General features: G+C 37.2%; 1 protein-coding gene across 3 annotated transcripts in view; it reads left to right on the forward strand.

Moving 5' to 3' along the window:
- PCYT1A (phosphate cytidylyltransferase 1A, choline) overlaps positions 1-16,278 on the forward strand; it is a 47,131-nt gene that overhangs the window by 16,739 nt on the left and 14,114 nt on the right. For 2 of the 3 annotated variants that reach the window (XM_047875082.1, XM_047875083.1), the window contains exons 2-3: positions 626-752; positions 13,436-13,535. In XM_047875082.1, coding sequence (XP_047731038.1) covers positions 636-752; positions 13,436-13,535 — 217 coding nt within the window. In that variant the 5' untranslated portion in view covers positions 626-635. The remainder of the gene's footprint in view (positions 1-625; positions 753-13,435; positions 13,536-16,278) is intronic. The other variant, XM_047875084.1, reaches the window with a different exon arrangement.

Consider the following 16,278-nt stretch of genomic DNA (forward strand, 5'->3'; position numbering starts at 1 on the left):
TATTAGACCAGGAAAAGGAAGGACATTTAAAAGATACAATATACTTACTTTACAATTTTCATAGATAACCCTGATGGAGTGGTCTCTGAAATCTACAGAGCATTAAGAGTTAAGAAATACATGTTTTGTTAAACCAGGAATTGGTGATGGCTGTCTCTTTTTAAAAAAGGCTCTTTTTTTTTCCATCTGCACCAAAGACATACCTTTCATTTTTCCTTGTGTCTGTCATATCTCCAGGTGTACCAGGGATGTTATTAGGGGAGGGTGGTAAATTCTATGTAACTGACTTTCTCAACAAAGTTATTCCAATCTTCTACATTTAGACAGGATATGAAATTAGCAGTTGGTATACAGGCTGCATTGGTCAGGGTAATAATTTCCAAGGTCAGGTGATTAATTGTGGCCATTGTTCCACAGAGAGGCATTTCAGTGTTTCTACTAGAGCATGTGTTTTGTGAAGCTTTGTTGTTTTTTGCCAGATGCGATTGGCTCATCTTGTGAGATCTGTGCTATGGAATTGATCTTTTGCTCCGTGTATCTGTGTTAACATCTCTGAAATACTTGTGACAGACTTTTTCTCCACTTCAATGAGAAAAAAAAATTCTTTTTCACTTTCTATGACCAGTTAAAAGAAGATGGATGCTCAGAGTTCAGCTAAAGTCAACACAAGAAAGAGGAGGAAAGAGGTACCTGGACCCAATGGGGCAACAGAAGAAGATGGAATTTCTTCAAAAATGCCACGCTGTGCAATTGTAAGGAAGAGATATCTTTTTCGAACACTTAACCTGGCAGGGGGATGGTAAACACTGATATAAAATTAATGATATCAGTATGACAAATCTTCTTAAATAATGGAAAGAATGAATAGTAAGTGTGAATAGTATTTTCACAGTTGTTGGAAATGTTCTACTTTCTTATCAAATTGAAGTTCACAGCTAAGTTGCAAAAGCTTTACATTGGAACTGGAAAAAGAATGTTAGGAAAATTTGGAAGTTATTAAGTTAGTTTATTAAGCTAAAGATTAAATTGAAATGAATGAAATAGAGAAATTTGAGCTCTAGACAGTCATCTGATCTTAGTATCATCTCTTAGTGTTTAGTTTTCTGTGTCTTACTTTTTTTCTGCCGTATCATGCCTTCACTCTATTACTGGTTATATCTTACATGAGAGCCTTTTTCTGTTACTGCCTACCTTATATTCCTTTATCCCTGGGACATTATCTTGTATTTCCTAACCACTGCCAAGCTGTCAATGAAACACCCCATTCCAAACTGCTCATCCTGTCTCAGTTTGGTACCCTTCTTAAAGCTTCCCCTAAAAAACATGTCAATGAACACATGTACAACTGAAGTTATTATTGGTATGTAATATTATTATGAAATCCATGTTTTAAAATTCCAGTGAAAGGATTATATATTTCTGTGTTTTCTTTACCTATATTGACTGTTAGCCATTGATCAAACTGCAGTTTCCACTGGTTAGTTCTGGAACTTCATGTAGTGCAAAGGGAAAAGCATTTTTACTCTGATACAAATAACATTTGTTCTAAACCAGTACTCTATCTTGATCAATAAAACCAGCTGGACTCCACCAATAGGAGGCTTATGCTTTAGGCCTGATATTGATGATATTGGTAGGGGCAAGTGTATTCCTTTCCTATTGCTGCTTAACACATTGCCACATATTTAGCAGCCTAAAACAATACAGATATATTGTCTTACAGTTCCGGAGGTTAGAAGTCTTTTTTTTTTTTTTTTTTTCAACGTTTTTTATTTATTTTTGGGACAGAGACAGAGAGAGCATGAACAGGGGAGGGGCAGAGAGAGAGGGAGACACAGAATCGGAAACAGGCTCCAGGCTCCGAGCCATCAGCCCAGAGCCTGACGCGGGGCTCGAACTCACGGACCGCGAGATCGTGACCTGGCTGAAGTTGGACGCTTAACCGACTGCGCCACCCAGGCGCCCCAAAAGTCTTAAATGGATTTTGGAGGACTAATATCAAAATGTTGATAGGGCTGGAGATTGTAGGGGAGAATCTGTTTTCTTGTCTTTTCCAGCTTTGAGGGGCTGTCCCCATTGCTTTGCTCATGGTGCCAGCCAGCAGTCACATCACTCTGCTGCTTCTGTCATCACATTTCTTCTTCTTCTTTTTTTTTAAGTTTTATTTATTTATTTTGAGAGAGAGAGAGAGAGAGACCGAGCGAGCCCGAGCACAAGCCAGGGAGGGGCAGAGAGAGAGAGGGAAAAAGAGAATGCCAAACAGGCTCTGTGCTATCAGTGCTGAGCCCAACGAGGCCTTGATGGGGCTTGATCTCACGAACCATGAGATCATGACCTGATCTGAAATCAAGAGTCAGACACTTAACTGAGCCAACCGGTGCCCCTCATCACATGTCTTTTGATTCTGACTCTCCTACCTGCTTTTTCACTTACAAAGACACTTATGATAGGGAACCTGGGTGGCTCAGTCGGTTGAGTGTCTGACTGTGGCTCAGGTCATGATCTTGTGGTTTGTGAGTTTGAGCCCCACATTGGGCTCTCGTCTGTCAGTGTAGAGAATGTCTCAGATTTTCTGCTTTTCTCTCTCTTTGCCCCTCCTTCTGTGTCTCTCTCTCCAAATTAAATAAACATAAAAAAATTTTTTTAAAAGGCCCTTGTAATTACATTGAACATATTTGGATAATCCAGGATAATCACCCTTTCTCAAAATCCTTTAATTTAATCATATCTGCAAAGCCCTTTTTGCCATGTAAGGTAACGTAGTCACAGGTTCCAGAGAATAACATGTAGACATGGCTTTAGGAAGCCATTATTCTGTACACCATACCAGGTATACTCAGAAAATGACTCAGCAGTCAACAAAACAGGAGGACATTGTTAATTTCTGAATGTGTCTTAGAGAATTCAGGTTAAGAGGATGATGGTAAGCACCAATTCAGCAATCATTCTTGGAGGAGGGACAAGGTATAACCAACCATGTAGTTGATACTCTTCGCCAGTCACAAGAGCTAAGAATAGAGCAAAGAAGGCAAGTGGAATGGTGGAATGGGCTCTGAGAAGACTTAAATTTCTCGGTCCTTAGAATTGAGGAATTTCGGTGCTTTAAGTTGCTTTGCTTCGTATATTCATGTCACAGATCAATTGAGTGACTTGCTACTTACTCCACATTCCTCTCTAGTACACACTGGCTCTTTAGCATGGGCTAATGGTCAAAGATTCATTCACTCAACAGGCTGTACCAGCCCTAGTGAGGAGTGTCCGCTAAATAAACTTGTCTGTCATTGTACACTTGCACTTTCTATCTCTGATCCCTTTTCAACTTTGTAGTGAAAGCAAACAATATTCTTTTCCTGTTTTTATAACAGGAATCTCTACTGAGATCACATAACCCACCTGTTTAAACTGCACAATTCAATGATTTTGGGTATATTTAGAATTGTGCAACCATCTCCACAACTAAGTTTAGAATATTTTATGTATCTAAAATGTGGATACCACATTTTATGTGTCCACACATTAGTTGACCTTTGGGTTGAGCAAACAAGATTTTATCACACACAATGTCCAGCATAGCCACTAGGTGCTAAGAGTATAAAAGTAAATAGGACCTTCCCTTTGAGAGATGTGAGCCTAATGGGGAACTCTATAGCTCAGAGCTCAGAAGAATTTTTTTCCTTGCAAGGGTGGAGAGAAATTGGAAGGACCATTTAGTATTAGGTAGCTACATTGGTGGGTCAGGATGAATTAGAAAGAAGAGAGAAAAGAATTGGGGAAAAATGAAGCGATAACTTTATGGCTAGTTTGTTTGTAAGTATAAAGAATGTACTGACTCTTAAATACAGAGAACAAACTGAGGGTTGCTGGAAGGGAGGTGGGTTGGGGGGGGCAGTTAAATGAGTGATGGGCATTAAGGAGGGCACTTGTCAGGATGCACACTGGATGTTATATGTAAGTGATGAATCACTGGGTTCTACTCCTGATACCAATACTACACTGTATGTTAACTAACTTGAATTTAAATAAAAAAAAAAAGAATTTACTGATACAGATGTTTCTAAAGATACAATCAAAAAGAATCACAAAAATATTTATGAAGAATAAGACATTTAGCCTATATCTGTATTTATCACATGTATGGTTAAGTCACAAATTGGCAACAGTTCTGTAATGGAGATAGATATCACAACCTCATATATTGAGAACACCTGTGTGCCAGTTACTATACACTGGAGATGCAAAGATGAAAAGATGACCTTGCTCTTAAGAAGCTCACAGACAAATAGGGGAAATAGATAAATTATTAAGATATAGAATGAAAAGGGCCAAATAGAAGGAAGTTAGAAATACAATGGCTGCCTAGATGAACAAACATTAACTTTGACCTAGAGGTGGGGACAGTGGTTTTGGAAAAGCTTCACTGAGGAGATTATTTCTGAGCTGAACTTTGAAGAATAAATAGGAATTCAAGAAATGGACAAGAGATAGAATACAAGTTCAAGTGTGATATAATAGGATGTTTAGCAAATCATGAGTAATATTAGAGTTTAAAGTTCAGAAAATAATCTGCAATAGATAAGGCAAGCGACAACCTGATTATGAAGGATCTTGTGTGCTGTGCTAAAGAGTTTGAACTTTACCCTGTGGGCAATGTGATCAGATTTGTAATTTAGATCATCCTGGTTGCTTTGGAAAAGATGAGCTGAAACAGTGATAGAAACCAGAGAACTAGTTGCGAGATTGTTGTAATGATCCAGGTTGAAGATAATGAGGACTTAAACTAAAATTTTAAGTTTTTAAGAGGTAAAATAGATAATTCTTGGAAATCAGGATGTAAAGGATGAGAGGTGTTAAAGATGACTTCTAGATTTGAGTCTTAGGTAGATTGTGTATATGGGATGCTTCTTAAATAAGAAATACAGATAGAAGATCTGGTTTAGCAGAAAGATGATAAGTTTAATTTAATACAAGTTCAACTTAAAAGGTCTAGGAAACATCCAAATAGTAGTTAGATAGATGAGCTCATTGTTTCCATTCATTGAAATGGCAATAAGAGTCTGAGAAAATTGTTACTTTTCTTTTTCACTTCCTCCTTTCCTTCCTCTCTCCCTCCCTCTCTCCCTCTCCCTCTCCCCTTATCTCCTTCTCCCTTCCTTTCTTCTTTTCTTCCTTTTCCTTTCCTTCTTTCCTTCCTTCCTCCTTCCTTCCTTCCTTCCTTTCCTATCCCCAGGGAGTGGAATCTCTCAGCTCTGTTCTTTATCCCTTCTTTATCACACCATATGGTATTCCTCTTGACTCCATAGCCTTTCGTCTAGTATTATGGAAATAATTTGGATCTCAGGAACACTTGTTATCATTTGTGCCACATGTTTGAGTAAAAGGGAAATGTTTCTCTGTGTCATTCTGAAAGCTTTTGCTGAAAAATATTTAAGAGTCCTTAGAAGTAGAATCCTGGGAAGCCAGTATCAAATTCTGGTCTTAATCTGAGTTATCTCCATTTCCCTATTTTTTTTTTTAATTTTTAAGTTTATTTGTTTGTTTTGAGAGAGAGAGAAAGAGAGAGAGGGCAAGCGTGAATGTGGGAGGGACAGAGAGAGGGAGAGAGAGAATCCCAAGCAGGCTCCACATTGTCAGTGCAGAGCCGATGCAGGGCTCGAACCCACGAATTGTGAGATCGTCACCTGAGCCAAAATCAGGAGTTGGACGCCCAACCAGCAGAGCCACCCAGGCTCCCCTCCATTTCCCTATTTTAAGGACACCAGAATGTCATCTCTTTGACTGGAATTTTGAGGAATAGTGCGTTAATATATGTGAACATAATCAGGAAAAGTTTTTATGAAAGCAATATTGCATTTAGAAGACCATTCATAATTTGGGAGATGATCATTAATAGAATTTGTAGTTATAATAGTATTAGTTATAATTTGTATAGAATTAGAAACTTCATATAGCATCTAGAAGCTAACCTCTTAGATTAATACAATTTAGTTAATTTTGTTGATGTAATGAAATCCTGTGTTCCATAAAATAGAATTGAAAATGAACTCATGGGGGCGCTTGGGTGGCTCAGTCGATTAAGCGGCCGACTTCGCTCAGGTCATGATCTCACAGTCCGTGAGTTCGAGCCCTGCATCGGGCTCTGTGCCGACAGCTCAGAGCCTGGAGCCTGTTTCAGATTCTGTGTCTCCGTCTCTCTGACCCTCCCCCGTTCATGCTCTGTCTCTCTCTGTCTCAAAAATAAATAAACGTTAAAAAAAATTAAAAAAAAAAAAAAAAAGAAAATGAACTCATGTTGTTGATGATGACCTAATTTGTTGAGTGCCACTATATGTAAAAAGTTGTGCTAGTGACTTTGCGTGTGCTATTTTATTGAACTCTCAAGTAACCTTGTGGGGCCAGTATTATCTTCTATTTTATGGAAGATGAAAGCTGTGATATCACAGCTATTAAGTGATAGAGCTGGGATTTAGATCTAAGGTTTTTTAAGTTCTAAATCCATGCTTTTTCATTTATGCTTCACAACCAGATAGTCAAATGACTTGAAAATAATACTATTCTGTAGCATTCCCTTGAGGTTAAAATGAAGGAGGTATGTTTTAGGAGAATATAGGTAGAAATACTTAGTCCTACTTTTATAAAGCATCTTCTAGAGGCTTTTTTAGAAAGATGTTTTTAAAAATACTATTCATTCTAGCTGGAGACATCTAGAGAGATAAAGATTTTGCTGATCTCTTGTAGTCAAAGAACCTTTGGTTTCACTTTCTATACTTAGGAGGAATTGAAACCCTAGCCAGGAGGGATAGCTGTATTTGCCTTTTGCCTTGGAATGTACACAGTAATCAGAAAAGATTGAAGAAACAGTTGTAAAAGATAGGATACTTTAATGTATCTTTTTAAATTAAGATAAAATTCATATAACATAAAATTTACCATTTAAAGCATTTAATTTTTTTTTTAATATTTATTTATTTTTGAGACAGAGAGAGACAGAGCACGAGCAGGGTAGGGACAGAGAGAGAGAGGGAGACACAGAATCCGGGCTCCAGGCTCTGAGCTGTCAGCACAGGGCCCGACGCGGGGCTCAAACTCATGAACCGCGAGATCATGACCTGAGCCAAAGTTGGATTCTTAACCAACTGAACCACCCAGGCACCCCAGCATTTAAACCATTTTAAAGTGTACAATTCGGGGGTTTTTAGTATATTCACATTTAGTGTTATGCAACCATCACCGCTATCTAATTCCAGAACGTTTTCATCACCACAAAAAGAAACCCCATATCTATTACAATCACTCCCCATCCCCCCAACCTACCCCTAGCAACCCTACTTTCTATCTCCAGGTGTTTGTATATTTTGGACGTTTCATATAAATGGAATCCTCCCAATAGCCTTTTGTAGCTGGCTTCTTATATTTAACATTATATTTTCAAGGTCCAGCCAGGTGGTAACATGTATTAATACTGCATTCCTTTTTATTGGTGAATAATATTGCATGTGGACATACTGTTTTGTTTATCCATTCATGAATTGATGGACATTCGGATTGTTTACACTTTTTGGCTATTGTGAATAATGCTGTTATTAATATTATTTGTGTACAGGTTTAAAAAAAAAAATGTGTCTCCAGGGGCACCTGGCTGGCTTAGTCAGTAGCGCATGAGATGCTCTATCTTGAGGTTGTGAGTTCAAGTCCCACGTTGGGTGTAAAGCCAACTTAAAAAATAATAATAAATTTTAAAAATCTGTGTTTTCAGTCTCTTGGTTACATGCCCATGGGTATAATTTCTGGATCATATGGTATTATATGTTTAACATTTTAAAGAACGGTTTTCCAAAGTTGAGCACCAATTTACATTCACAGCAGCAGTGTATGTAGGTTCGTTTCTCCACATTCTTGCCATCACTGTTACCGCCTGTCTTTTTTGCTCATAGCCATCCTGGTGGGTGTGAAGTAGTATCATTGTGGTTTTGATTTGCATTTCCATGATGACTAATGTTGTTGAGCATCTTTCCATGTGTTTTTTGTTTTGTTTTTTTTTTGGCAATTACTATACCTTCTTTGGAGAAATGTCTAGATCCCTTTGCCTCCTTAACTCTTCACTGCCCCCTTCTGCCTCCCTTCAATTCATCATGGCCTAACCCTAGATCTTTCAGTTTCTGATAATTCTTTGTTTCTCTTCCTGGACTGTTAACTTGGCCTTCTATAGATTAATGTTGCTAGCTTGATCTGGACTTAATGTAGTGCCCAGTATTTGCTGATGCTCTGGTATATTTCCCACAGCAGCTAGTCCACATATTTTCTGCTTTTCTCAAGCTTCAGTCTCATTCCAGCCTCTCTGTTTTTAATGGTAATTTCATGTCCTTCTTACTATACTGAGAAAATTGAGGGCATCGGTTATAAATTTGTACATCTTTCCTCCTTTACATCTAACATTGGCCTTTTATCACCTTCCCTTTCTTCTGCTTTTAGAAAAGTGTGATCATTCTTATTTCTAGGGCTAATACCTTCCCCCATCCTGTCCTTTGAAACCATTCCCTGCTATTTCTCTAGACTCTTTCTTCCTATTATCTATTTTATTCCTTCTCCAGTATTTTCCATCTCTTTGAATCCTTTTCCTCTGTCTTGGACATGCCCAGATCTCCTTAACTTAAAAAAAAACAAATAAAAACAACAACAACCCCCCCCCCCCGAAACCTGCCACCTATCTTTCTGTCCCCTTTAGATACCTTGCAGTTTTTCTCATTTCTGTTTATGAGTACACATATCTAGTGAGAAATTATTACTAATCTATTTCCTTTCCTTCTAATTTTCTTTTTTTTCATTTTTTAATGTTAATTTTATTAAAAATTTTTAAAATATTTGTTATTTATTTTTGAGAGAGAGAGACAGAGTATGAGCAGGGGAGGGGCAGAGAGAGAGGGAGACACAGAACTTGGAACAGGCTCCAGGCTCTGAGCTGTCAACACAGCCCGATGTGGGGCTCTAACTCACAAGCTGTGAGATCATGACCTGAGCGGAAGTCTGACAACCAACTGAGCCACCCAGGTGCCCCTTCTTCTAATTTTCTTAAAGGCACTGATGTCCTCACTTTCATTAATATTCTAAAAGGTCTCTAATGATCATTTGAATCACCATGCTCAAAGACTTCTCTCACTTCTCATTTTCTTTGATCTCAACTCCTTTTTTAAAAACTTCTCCATTCCTGCCACTAGTAGTACAATCTAATTTTCTTCAGTTCTAAAACTCTAAAATGCCTCTTTTTCTCAAGTGACAATATTTTTTCTTTTTACCATGTCCTACCTATTCTTCCTTCACAAAATCTGCCACCCTTTCTACTCCCACTGCAACATTTATGGGAAAATCTGTAAGTCCATTTTCTTCTCCCTGTAATAACCTCAGAACTGATCTCTTTCTAAGTATGCAAATAGCCAGTGGTGTTCTAGTAAACTGGCTTACTGGGGGAAAAACCCTCTGATACGTAGCACTTGCTGATTTCTGTGGCTAATAAGTTCAGACTACCAATGATTTAATAAATGGCCCACATAATTCCTGAATTTTTAACAACCAGTTTCTGTACACCATTGATAATAACTTTCAGAGACACAAAGCTCATCTTTTATCTACATGTACTATTGTTAATAAACATAATTTTTTCTATTTGTTTGATGTATTTTTGCCTGTTTTTATGTATAAATATATACATAAGCTTTATTGGGATGTAATTCACATACCATTATAATTCACATGCCCATTTAAAATGTGCAATCCAGTGGTTTTTAGACTATTCAGAGTTGTGCATCCATTATCATATCTATTTTAGAACATTTTCATCACCCCAGAGAGAAACCTGGTACCCATTATCAGTCACTCTCCATTTCTCCCTAACCCTCCAAGCCCAATATAACCACTAATTTACTTTCTGTGTATAAGTTTTCCTATTCTAGATATTACATATAAATGGAATCATACAATAAGTGGTCTTTTGTGACTGCCTTCTTTCATATAGCATAATGTTTTCAAGATTTCAAGATCCATATTATAGCATGTATCAGTACTGCATTCCTTTTTATGGCCAAATATTATTTGTTTCTAGAGATATAACTTACATACAGTAGAGTGCACAAATCTTAAGTGTACAGCTCAATAAATTTTTACATATATATACCTGTCTTCCCAGAAGACTCTCATGTCCCTGCTCATCAGTATCCACTTTCCCCAATTTCCTCTTTTTCCTCTGGCTTCTATTCATCATAGATTTAGCTTTGCCTGTTTTTTTTTACCTTTATATAGATGGAATCATAGAGTATATTATTTTGTGAATAGCATATGCTTTTAGAAACACACTACTGTTAAGCAACTCATTTGAATACTGACTTTTAGAAGATAAATTGTCTTATCTAATCTGTAGAGAAATCTCTCTTAACTACAGAAAACTGTATATTTGTGTCTTTGGTCTATTCTTATCTCTTTTATAAAATGTTCTTAAAGGGGCATCTGCGTGGCTCAGCATGAGCCTGTTTGGGATTCTGAATCTCTCCTTCTCTCTCTCTGACCCTTCCCTGCTCTCTCTGTCTCTCTCAAAATAAAACACTAAACTAAAAAAAAAAAAAAAAAAAAAAAAAGTTCTTAAAAAGGATAACATTCATATACACACGTCTCCTAAAAATGGGTGTTTTCACTTATCTTTATTATAGCTTTAGCATATCTTAACTAAGCTTATATAAGTGATTTTATTTTTTTATATTAAAAATTTTAATGTTTATTTTTGAAAGAGAGAGAGAGACAGAGACAGAGTGTGAGCAGGGGAGGGACAGAGAGAGAGGGAGACGCAGAATCTTAAGCAGGCTCCAGGCTCTGAGCTGTCAGCATAGAGCTCGACATGGGTCTTGAACTGTGAGATTATGACCTGAGCCTAAGTTGGACACTTAACTGGCTGAACCACCCTGGTGCCCCATATAAGGGATTTTTAAAAAGAAGTATGTTTTACACTGGGTGTTGTATGGAAACCAATTTGACAATAAATTTCATATAAAAAAAAAGAAATATGTTTTAATTTTAAAATCTAATCTTAAAAATCTGTCCTTATCTGAAAACAAATCAAAGTGATGTTTTCCCAGTCCCTGGATTCAGACCAATCATGATGCGATTTGTTTAGAATTTAAAATTCTAAGTGAACATCACTATAACCCACAGAAATTAAAAGAATTATAAGGGAATGTAATGAACAATTAAATGCCAAAAAAAGTTGACAATTTAAATGAAATAGACATTGCTAGAAAGAGACAAATTGCCGAAACTGACCCAAAATTAAATAGAGAATCTGAATGATGTATCTCAAGTTAAAAAATAAAAATAAAAAAAAGTAGTCTTTAAAAATCTTCCCACAATGATAAGTCCAGACCCAGATGCTTCATTGGTGAATTCTTTCAAACATTTAAGGAAGTAATAGCTTTCTATTCTGAATAAATGGTTTCAGAAAATAGAGGAAAAGAAAATACTTTCTGTCCCCTTTTGCGAAGCCAAACATCAAAGCCAGGCAAAAAAAGCACAAGAAAAGATAACTATCGTTCAAAATTTCTCACAAGCTTAGATGCAAAAATCTGTAACAATATATTAACAAATTAAATCCAGGAATATTTAAAAAGATTTATATAACATGACCAAGAGGGATTTCACTCAGGAATGCAAGATTGGTTTAGCATCCTAAAATCAATTAATCTAATACACTAACAAAAGACAAAACCAGAATATGCATGTTTCAGTAATACAGAAAAAGCATATGACAAAACCCAACACCTATTATAAAAGCTCTAAACAAATTGCAAAAATAAGGGCGGTTCCTCAGCTGATAAAGGCATCTACAAAACATCTAGGGTTAACATAATATTTAATGGTGAAAGATTGGATGCTTCACCCCTAAGATTGGAAAAAAGGCAAAGATCTTTGTCCTTGTTACTTCTATTCAGCATTGTGCTAGAGATTCTAAGGCAACAAGGGATAATAAAAGGAAATTAAAGGCATCCAAATTGGAAAGGAGTAAGTAAAACTGTCTTGAGTCATAGATTACATGATCTCAAATGTAGAAAATCCTAAGGAATCTACCAAAGTGCTAGAACTAATCATTGAGTTTAGCAAATTCACAAGACATTAGATCAGTATACAAAAATCATCTGAAATTACAGACACACATTTGCACATATAAATCAACTTGCATTTTTATATACCAGTAAGGAACAATCCAAAAATACAGTGAAGAAAAACAATTCCCTTCATAATAGCATCAAATAGAATAAAATACTTATGAAACAATTTAACAAAAGCTTTTAAGTAGTAGAGTTAAGTTAACTCTGTAGAGGAAAGAGAATTCCTGCATTCTTATTTTAGCTTTGCCTCTGAGTAATTGCATATAACTGATATAACTTATTTGAACCTTGTTTTCCTCATCTGTAAATTGAGGATACTGACTGTTGTACTACTTGCCTCACAGGGCTGTTATGAGCATTAGAACATATTTAAAGTTGGGGAGCCTGGGTGGCTCAGTCAATTAAGCATCCAACTTCAGCTCAGGTCATGATCTCACGGTCTGTGGGTTTGAGCCCCGCATCGGGCTCTGTGTTGACAACTCAGAGCTTGGAGCCTGCTTCAGATTCTGTGTCTCCCTCTCTCTCTGCCCCTCCCCTGCTCACGCACTCGCTCTCTCTCAAAAATTAATAAACATTAAAAAAATTTTAAAAAATATTTACAATGTAAAGCATTATACAGAGATAATCATACTTAATAAAGCATTCAGGAGCTGTTTGCCTTCGCAGTCCCTTAGTTGAAGTGGTAGAAAAATGCACAATAGAAGCTTGGCAATTTCATCACATAGAATAGAGTTGGGTGTTCTGCCATGTGATGGAGGAGCCATCATTCTGGACCCAGTTAGTTGGGACTATGCTTAGTTTCCCAGCCACCTCGCTCAATATTATCCTGAAATCACCAGCAAGATATTTATCTTTTTTTTTTAATTTTTTTTTTATGTTTTATTTTTTATATTTAAGAGAGAGAGAGAGCAGGGGAGGGGCAGAGAGATGGAGACAGAATCTGAAGCAGGCTCTAGGCTCCAAGCTAACGCCCCATGAGGGGCTTGAACTCTCGAGCAGTGAGATCGTGACCTGAGCCAAAGTTGGACACTAACCAACTGAGCCACCCAAGCACCCCAAGATATTTATCGTTCATATCATGATTTAGCAATTTACCTCTTTGGTAAAACGTTGCAACTTTCACCTGTCATTTTGGAATGCCTTTTTTTCTTTTGTATGTTATGAGGTTTTAGGAGGAATTTAATCACCAGCATATTGAATAACTGATTGTTCTTTAAAGCTGCCATTTTTTGAGTATTTCAGTCTATCCCATTGAATTTAACTTTCTTTTCCTTCACTTTCCTTATCTTAAGGGCTTACAGCAGCCAGCTCCTTTTTCTGATGAAATTGAAGTAGACTTTAGTAAGCCCTATGTCAGGGTAACTATGGAAGAAGCCAGCAGAGGAACTCCTTGTAAGTAAATGCTTAATTATTTTGTTGTTTTACTCTGCTTTTTGCATTCAGTTGTATTTATCAAATATGCACCTACTTTCTAAATTCTTTCCTCAGTTTACCTATAAACTGGGTATAAAAAGGGTAGTTGGGAGAGGGTTTCCTCCTATCTCCCAGCTGTTTTATTTGGGAGTATAACTGCATTCCATAAGATTTCATTTTTTCTTATCATTTTAAGCTTGTTTCCTAGGATGTTGTTACAGCTGTGAGATATAGTGGTACATATTTGCTTCCTGGGCTGTTGTCACAACTATGAGGTATAGTAGAACAGAGACAATAGGATATTAGCCTGAGCTGGATTATAACCTTGTCTGTTTTTACAGAGGTCTGAATACTATGTCAGGCTGTCACATTTTTAAATTTTTTTTTTTTTCAACGTTTATTTATTTTTGGGACAGAGAGAGACAGAGCATGAACGGGGGAGGGGCAGAGAGAGAGAGGGAGACACAGAATCGGAAACAGGCTCCAGGCTCTGAGCCATCAGCCCAGAGCCTGACGCGGGGCTTGAACTCGCGGACCGCGAGATCGTGACCTGGCCGAAGTCGGACGCTTAACCGACTGCGCCACCCAGGCGCCCCAGGCTGTCACATTTTTAATAGCCTTCAGAATTGTCCCCCAGATCTCCCTTTCTATAAGTTAATATCCTTGCTAGACACCGCTGAATGTTAGAGGATAAAATATCCTAAGTGGGAAGATGCTTATCACTTAACTTTATCTTTACTGATACAATCTTTTAGGTTTTTTTAAAAACTCACTTTATTATTTTTAAACCCTATACTCTTTTATTTGTATGCTTAGTTTACATCATTAAGTAGCAATTTTTGACTACGTAAGCTATTAATATGTATTCTAAATACTCTTCCTGTTTTGGACAAGTGGTTTTAGAGATTTTTGTTTTTAATTTGAGTTATTTCATTTATTTGTTTGTTTATTTTTGAGAGAGAGAGGGTGCAAGTGAGCAAGGGGCAGTAGAGGGAGAGAGAGAATCCCACAAGGGACAGAGAGAGCGAGAGAGAGAGAGAAGCGGGGCTCACTTGAAACGGGGCTTATGCTTACCCCACGTGGGGCTCGTGCTCACCTGAGGTGGGGCTTGATCTCACCCAATGTGGGACTCAAACTCAGGAACTGTGAGATCATGACCTGAGCTGAAGTCAGATGCTTAACCAGCTGAGCCACCCAGGTGGCCCAGTTTTAGGGATTATTTTAAAGAGAAGCTTCCTTGGGTATTTGTTAGAAATACAAAGTCATATAGGCAGCTGTCCTTACTTATCTGTAAATTCCCCAATTCTTTTTTTCAATCCTTTTTTGGTTCTTTCCATTACTATGGTAAGTGTTCTGTCTACTCTGTAAATGTGGGCCTAGACTCAAACCCAGGTAAACACTAAGGAATAAGAGGCAGTTACAGCCACAAATGTATACATTTCCAATATGTAGAAGATATTTGTGGTTACTTCTTAATAGTGTTAGTATATTTGTTCTCTGTTGTAATGGAAGAGTAGCAAAGTATGAATAGATACAGATGCTGGACAGTTTCAGGCCAGGGAGCCCAGTACTCCTTAGCTAAATCATGGCTATATGAAACATAGTTTTTGAGTCCTCAGAATTTCAGATAATGCTTTTTTTTTTTCAAAAGTGTTTGTAAATGTCTCATGTTGATCACAGCCCTTCTGATTCATGATGTGGCATTTTAGGCTTGGTTCCCCTTGAGTAATAAGCAGGTTGATGGGGCAGGGTAAAATGACACAAGGAAAAACAGGGTATGTGTAACAAGGCATAGTGGTGTCAGATCAGAGTTCGAAATGCCATCAAACAGTTCAAGGATCATGTTCAGATGTGATAGCAGAGCATGTTGAAGGCAAGAACTTTTCATATGCTCTCTAATAACACATTCAGAATGTAGTACCTCACATTACCCAGCTTGTTGTTAGTCTACCCACAAATCATTTGTGGTCAATAAAATGTATGTGTACTTGAATTTTTAACAATTTTAGAATTAATTCATAGAATTTTATAAGTCATTTTTGAGATCATCTACTTTATCGTCTCATTATATACATGAAGAAATTAAATTAAAGTCCATAGAAACTAAGAAGTGAAAGGTCCCCTGTAGTAAAACCAATAATTAGTGATAGAATTGAAACTAAAACCTAAGTTTTTCCATCTTCATGTTCTTTTTACCCTGGAGTGGTGCTGCTCTTTGTAGACATTAGTTATAAATAATAGAAGGCCATCGGCAAACTGATTGCATTTTAGGTGGAACAGATAGTCACACATTTGCTTATAAAGTTTGCTGGTCTAGTTTGATCTCCAGTATTTCTCCTATATCTGATTCTGCTTGTTCAGTTTTATGTTAAATAACCAAGGGACTATTCATGCCAATATTGGACAAGGAGTAAGCCAGGGGGGCATCCTTCCCTCCACCATGTTTTCATTAGGGAGGTTAAGGACTCCCTTAAGAAAGGAGTTGGTAATAATCTAGGAGAAAACTCACTACCCAGAGAAAAAAACAAATATAGCTTGAGAGAAGATTATTCCTTTAGGAAGATGAAAGAAAAAAATCAGCAATGTGTTTTCTAGGAGAAAGGAAAAGAAGTCAAAGTTGGAAGGGCAACAGAATCTGTTAGAAACAAAATGTTTTGGGGATAGGTATTTGAGAGAATCTATTAAAAGACACAATAAATTGAAAGCCACGTTTGTTCTGCGT

This window comes from Prionailurus viverrinus, chromosome C2 (assembly GCF_022837055.1).
Source record: "Prionailurus viverrinus isolate Anna chromosome C2, UM_Priviv_1.0, whole genome shotgun sequence".
Classification (NCBI taxonomy): Eukaryota; Metazoa; Chordata; class Mammalia; order Carnivora; family Felidae; genus Prionailurus; species Prionailurus viverrinus.